The sequence below is a fragment of the Stegastes partitus genome, unplaced genomic scaffold, assembly GCF_000690725.1.
Source record: "Stegastes partitus isolate 25-593 unplaced genomic scaffold, Stegastes_partitus-1.0.2 Scaffold1035, whole genome shotgun sequence".
Taxonomy (NCBI): Eukaryota; Metazoa; Chordata; class Actinopteri; family Pomacentridae; genus Stegastes; species Stegastes partitus.
Genome location: NW_007578766.1, coordinates 267,691 through 274,087, shown reverse-complemented (window position 1 = coordinate 274,087; position 6,397 = coordinate 267,691). Strand labels below are relative to the sequence as shown.

General features: G+C 45.2%; 1 protein-coding gene across 1 annotated transcript in view; it reads right to left on the bottom strand.

Annotated features, from left to right (window-relative positions):
- Positions 1–1,672: 1,672 nt before the first annotated feature.
- arhgef19 (Rho guanine nucleotide exchange factor (GEF) 19) overlaps positions 1,673–6,397 on the bottom strand; it is a 31,825-nt gene continuing 27,100 nt past the window's right edge. Inside the window, exons 13-16 of the mRNA XM_008295275.1 lie at positions 2,891–3,049; positions 2,697–2,776; positions 2,502–2,606; positions 1,673–2,412 (exon numbers count right to left, since the gene is read on the bottom strand). Of these exons, the coding sequence (XP_008293497.1) occupies positions 2,258–2,412; positions 2,502–2,606; positions 2,697–2,776; positions 2,891–3,049 (499 nt within the window). The 3' untranslated portion in view covers positions 1,673–2,257. The remainder of the gene's footprint in view (positions 2,413–2,501; positions 2,607–2,696; positions 2,777–2,890; positions 3,050–6,397) is intronic.

Genomic DNA, 6,397 nt, shown 5'->3' with positions numbered 1-6,397 from the left:
ACGGCCCAGTCCCGGTCTACATCCTCAGGCCTCAACAGGAAACAAAGACCGAACTGACGACACAGCTGTAGCGCTCCAGTGTCTGAGTTTGTTAGAGTTTAAGGTATGAAGGAGGAAGAGGACACACTGTAGTGACAGCACACGTTGCTCAGTGAGTGTGAAGCGACTGAAAACATGCTTTTATCTTTCTTTCATGTGGAGACACATGAACAAGACTCGGTTTAAGAGCAGCTGAAGTTCTGTTAGTCACCGTAGACGTCAACAAACTGCATGTAGCTCTGATGTCGTCACCACAAAATACATCATGTTGGATTTTTTTTCACAATAAACTGTTTAAAAAGTCTAAAGTCATTGATTTCACACAACACAATGAACGCATCTGTGTTTATTTCAGTGGTTAAACATTTACAGTCATGTGCAGAAGTCAGTAAACATCCAGTGTGTTACACTCTTTATATTCATTATGGTAGTAGGAATTAAACCAGCTGCAAAGTTTATGCTCATTAAATGTAAAAGTGTTTTTTTTGTTCATATAAATTACAGTTGTCAAAGTACATGAGACACGTTGGACTCTTTATACATGAAGCCATCTACAGAAAAATACATTTACACCAAAATCTCCTTAGAGAGCAACCAGCTAGAGGAGTATAAATACAGCAACACTTTAAATTACAACTAACAACTTAGATAAAGAAAATAAAAGGGTTATAAACAGTTCATGTGCCACTGGAAGAGTTTACATGTGAATGCTGATTATAGTGGTCCACTAACGAGGGGCTGAGCTCAGTTAGACTGCGCTGTCGGTCAATCGGGGGTTTTTACACGTTACACAGGAAACGATGTGGCTGACGCTGACCTAAATGTAAATTAAACAGTTCAGTCAGTGTTATTATTGCAAAACAACAACCTAGATTTCATTTAACTGATGCTGCACTGGGACACAAGTTTGAAAATGAGTGAAGCTCGTTCATTTAAACATAAATGAATTTGTTTTTTCACTTAAAGGACAAAGATCATGTTTTTCTTTGCAAAATGCTCTAAAAGACCAAAGCATCCAGTGTGTCAGTCAGTTTCTTATTTTTAAGGGAAATAACTCCCCGACCTTAACTGAAACCCTCGCTTCCTACTGAGGGAGTAAAAGGTTTCATGCACACAGTTGTCTTACAAGTTTCCTTTACTGATAGCAAACTGCAACAGGTTATTTTGGGGACTATTTTCAGCAGATTAATACACATTTGGCACTTTAGTTAGGACGGTACGAGTGTGACTGACTGACTCAGCTGTGAAGAAACCTGCCACCTATACGACTTGGTGGTACATTATAGAGGTTGTTAAGAGATTTGGAAGAGAAGTGGACATCTTTGGCTTAAAGGAATAAGTTATACCAGGCTTTGGCTAAGCAGGCAGAAGGTCAGATGAATCTACTCTGGGTCTGTTCATGGACTTTGTTGACAGTAAAACATATATAATATGGTCACATCAATCCTTTAACTAAGCTCAGCAGAATCCTGAAAGTTAGTTTCACTTTTAAATCACCATTCTGGAGGTTCATCATCCTCTTTAGTAAAGAAATGTTTTACCTCAACATCCATCATCTATACACCGATTAATCCTCACTCGGGTCGCGAGGGGCTGGAGTCTACTGATAGACAACCAAGCACACTCACATTCACACCTACGGACAATTTAGAATCACCAATTAACCTCAGCATGTTGATGGAAATAATCCACAGGTTAAGAGCATGACTGAATCTCCTCACAGAGCTCTGCACAGGATGGTCAGAGGGACTACAGGAAGAACGGCAGTGACAGACTTTGAGACGACGTCGTTCTGCTGCTGAATATGTGAACATTTACCAGGTGTGGTGATAAATGTGCAGGTACATATACCACAGGCCTTAAAACGGTGTTGGTATTTATTCACAGAAAGCATAAACTAATGGCTCCTACAACGTTTAGAAACTTCAGCATGGCGGCAAAACGCTTAAAAACATGGACTTCTGTCAACAGATTCTCGCCGTATAAAAGCCTCTTAAAACCGAGAATTTAAAGTTAAAAGCTTAAAAGTATCATCATGTCATCGACGCTAGCATGCTAATGGACACCAGTCACACACAGTTTGGAAGCATGTTGTCCTGTTGCGTACTGGTTAAGGCCCCACGTCCATCTAAAGCTACAACAATCATCCAGAAGCTGAAGAATGCACCTTAACAACTAAAACGCAGCTTCGACACACAGCAGGTGGCAGCAGGAACAGTCAGTTCTCTCCCTTCAGTTTCTGTGTGACGCACTTGATGCGGATGTTTTCTCGGAGGTTGCGGAGGCGAGCGCTGCGACTCGTGATCTCCTCCACGTAGGTTTTGGGGAACCAGCCCCGCTCCCCGTCCGACAGCCGGATGCCTTCCACCCAGCCTGGTGACACACAACAACACAACAACACACATCTTATGGACACAGATTATGCTTATTTAGGTTCAGGTTGAAGCTGGAATGCACTTTACCGTCACATGTGATGGTCTTAGCGTGAAGGATGTCGGCTTTTTCCAGTGTTAGCTCGTCGTGCTCTTGGGCCTGGTAGCTTTTGATGCACTGAACCTGGGATATGTCTGAAAGGAAAGGCCACAACAACAAAGGGATGAATGAGAGGATGAAGAGGTTTACACTGATCCACGGTACACATGTGAACCTCCACTGACCCTCATTCTCGCTGGCTTGCTCGATGTCTTCGCGTGGGTCCGACGGAAACATGGCCGTGATCCATCTCTGCTTCCCGCTCCTTGGTGGACACAAAGCCAACAAGGCCAGTTAGAGCAACCTGAAGCATCCAGCTGTGATCGAAGCAAAATCACCGCAGGAAAAAAAAACGTCTGGACAGAACGCTGTTACTCACTCGGTGTGTGACTTCAGCAGGATCTGGTGTTTGAGCTGCGGGCCTTCACACAGCTGCAGGTGGAAGATGAAGCCTGAGATGCCTTGAAGCTTCTGACTGAGATCCTTGACTTTCAGCTCTCCTATCTTGGCGTGCACAAACACCATGAACTTCCACGTACTGCAACGGAGAAAGACGTCATTTTANTGATTGTTGGTCACAGATGACCGACTAAAGCTTCCTGGTTCTCCAAGAAAACTATTTTGTTGTTTTTACAGAATCTCGTTGGTGTGAACTATTTATTTTTGGCCCTTTTTTTTTTAAAAGAGACAAGTAGCTTTGATAAAATATCCCAATTTTTAAGCTTAGATTTGGTTACGTTCCCTGAAGAATGTGAGAAACTTCAAAATCCAACAATTTTCCTAGTTTCTACAGGAAAAAGGTGAACTGTATTTCAAGCCTGCCGACATGTTTTGGGGTCCAGGTGGTTAAACAGACCTTAAAAATAAATTAAAATCCCTCAGATTCAATAATATATAGAAAGTCCTGATGCATTTGTTCCTTTAATGCAGGCATCACGCCCCCCTGGTTGTGCAACAGTTTGCTCCAATGCAGAGGTTTTCTCCAGTAAAACTAAATGAACGCATGGCTCGTTAATCAGGGAAACATATGTGCAGGATAAATACGGATGTAGGCAGTGGCATGAAGAGGTGACCACGGGGCCACCCACTTCGCTCACGTGATCACATCAGCCCCGTCCTCCAACATCTCCACTGGCTCCCTGTCAAACATCATGTTCAAGATGCTCCTCCTCACCCACAAAGCCCTCCATCATCTGGCCCTCTCCTACCCCACAGACCTGTCCCACACCCCTTCCCTCTGTCCTTCTCTGCTCACCTCCTCGTCCCACCACCAAGGACCAAGCACCCAACCTTGGGGGGGACAGAGCCCTCTCTGCTGCTGGACCTCCTTCCATCAGACACTGCTCTGACCTCCACACATTCAAGTCCCTTTTAAGACTCACCTTTTCAAGATCGCTTTTTTTTTTTAACCTGACTTCTATACCTTGCTTTTTTAAAAAAAATCTGTTCTTTATTCAACTTGTTTTGTTCCTGTAAATGTATTATTATTATTATTATTACTACAAAAGCTAACAGAAGTCTAACATAGAGCTGATGCCTCTCTGTGCCTGTAGGTGGTGCTGTGGGGCAGGAGCAGAGACGAACTCCACCACANTCGGACTACTGGACTTTATGTAGATCATAGAAAATTTCCTCAACACTGCGTTTGTGTCCAACAGCATCCACCGGCTTCCTTTATTTTGAATTTAAAAACATGATTTGCTTCTGTTTTCTGTAATTAAATGAATTTAAGCCTTCATTCTCAGATTATGCATGTGGAAAACACATTCATCAGTCATCTTACACGTTGTTGCGTCACTTCACAGAAACAGAGAACAGCTCTTGACCTGTGGAAAAACAGAAGTGCACCACCGTACTGTAACTCTAACCGGGCAGATCCGCTCTACAGCCGCTGCAGCTTGTTTTGACTGCAGCACTCTGTCAAAACTTGTAATTATCTCACTTGACAATCCATATTCAGGCTCAGCAGATGTAAACACAGGCAGGCAAGGCCCCGTCTTTCCTCATTTCCACGCTTCTCTGGGAGTTTGTCTGGTCGGCATGCAGAGGTGCGACGCTGCTCACCCTCATGTGGTCAAGCTGCTCTCCAGTGACGAGGCAGCCACTTTTTATTTGTCATGCTGAGGCGTCAGCAGGTTCCCGGCGTGGGTTCAGAGCGTAAAACTGAGGAAGCTGCTCAGTCCTCTGCAGACAGCCAACTGACAGGAAGGAAGGAACAACCACTGCACCGCCGCGACTCAACTAAAACTTCAACTCCTCTTCAAAAGCGTGAACATCTTTGACCCTCCGGGCTCTGTGGACGTCTACGCTGCACGCTGGCCAAGACTTGGAGCTTACCGGCACCCCTCCTCCTCCTGCAGCCCCTCTCCAGCACCCAGACACCCCCCGTTTTCATGCTGCCTCTCTGGTTTTAATGTGGCATCCTGCTCGGGGGATTGCCCAGGCAGATGGTGCCCAGCGCCGGCACTAGAAGCTGAGACGGAGCTCAGAGGGACACACACTCCTCATCTGTCATGGGATGCTGCAGCGTGACCCAGAGGCACACCGGAGTGGACGAGGTGGGCCCGGACGAGATCGAGCTCCTGGAACTCTCTGGAGACAATTTGGGGTGAGACAGAAGTGCACATTTACTATTTAAAGCTAGAAGATGTTCACATAGAGAGCTGCTGAGAGGACCTGACTCTGAACCTAAATACTACAGTGATATCAGCAATGTGGATTTGAGTCACAGTTTTCTATCTCTTAGCTTGATTTAAGTGCGGTTTCGTGAGTTCTGGAGGAGGAAGCGGCGACGGCCTGTGAAGTGAGAAGAACTTCATCCTGTCGCTGCTTCTCTTTCAGCCTCTGTGGTTTTCGGTGGCATTTCATGTGTCACGTATGAAACGCAGGCGCCTGTTTCAAAGCGACGTGTACAGACTGTATGTGATGAAAACATGAAGTTATAAAGCATCACGAACATCCGTCTGATAACTTCATGGGACGGGGGAACTATTTGGCTCCGATTAGCCAAACATGAACTTGGGAACTCAGTGATGCTGCACTGATGTGATTATCAGATTACTTTGAGACAATGGCTGGAGCACGGAGGGCTCTAATGCCGGCCGAGGGCGGGACAAATCCCCCGCTCAGTTTAAGGCTGGAGGATTAGCAGAGGCTAATCACAGCAGCAGCAGCCACCGGGCCTTATGTGTGGCTGCTTCATAATTACTCCTTATGTCTGCATGATGCTCCAGTTTGTTTTGCCCAACATGTTGTAAGATGCACACACATCTAGTCAGGTGTGTGTATGCTGTGGTGTTATGATTTTAACCCTGATAACATGCAACAAAACAAAACATTTGCACACAGAGGAAATGATGCAACTGATCAACATCCTTCAAAGTGTGAAACTTGGAGCCAGACTGCTCACGAAAAAGCAGAATCTATTTCCAGGAATGTGTTTTGCTTCGTTAACTCGTCTCACTAACGATGCTGTTCACACGTAACTACACGACTGTCACCTGTTTCAGTTCAGCTGATTCCGTTTTGAGTCACGCTCCAGATATTGATCCTCCAAACTGAGCGGGACATCTGTTAACAGGAGGATTTACAAAAAGGGGCCCTCACAGGACCAACGCTTACTGAGAGGCAGCAGCGGGTCGATTAGAAGCACACTGAGGAACAGTAATAAGAATAATAATAATATAGAAATGAGCAGCTCCGTCCTCTCTAGCATGACAGACAGCATGACACAGCTTGAACTCCCTGTAGTGAGCTACAAAAACACTGGTTCAGGGCTGAGCTGGTGGTTTGTTTCAGCTGTAATCTGATTATTTGTGGCTGCTGCTGTGGCTACAAGACCTTCATGTTGTTCTATTGAGAGCTGCAGCCGCCCAAAGCCAAACGC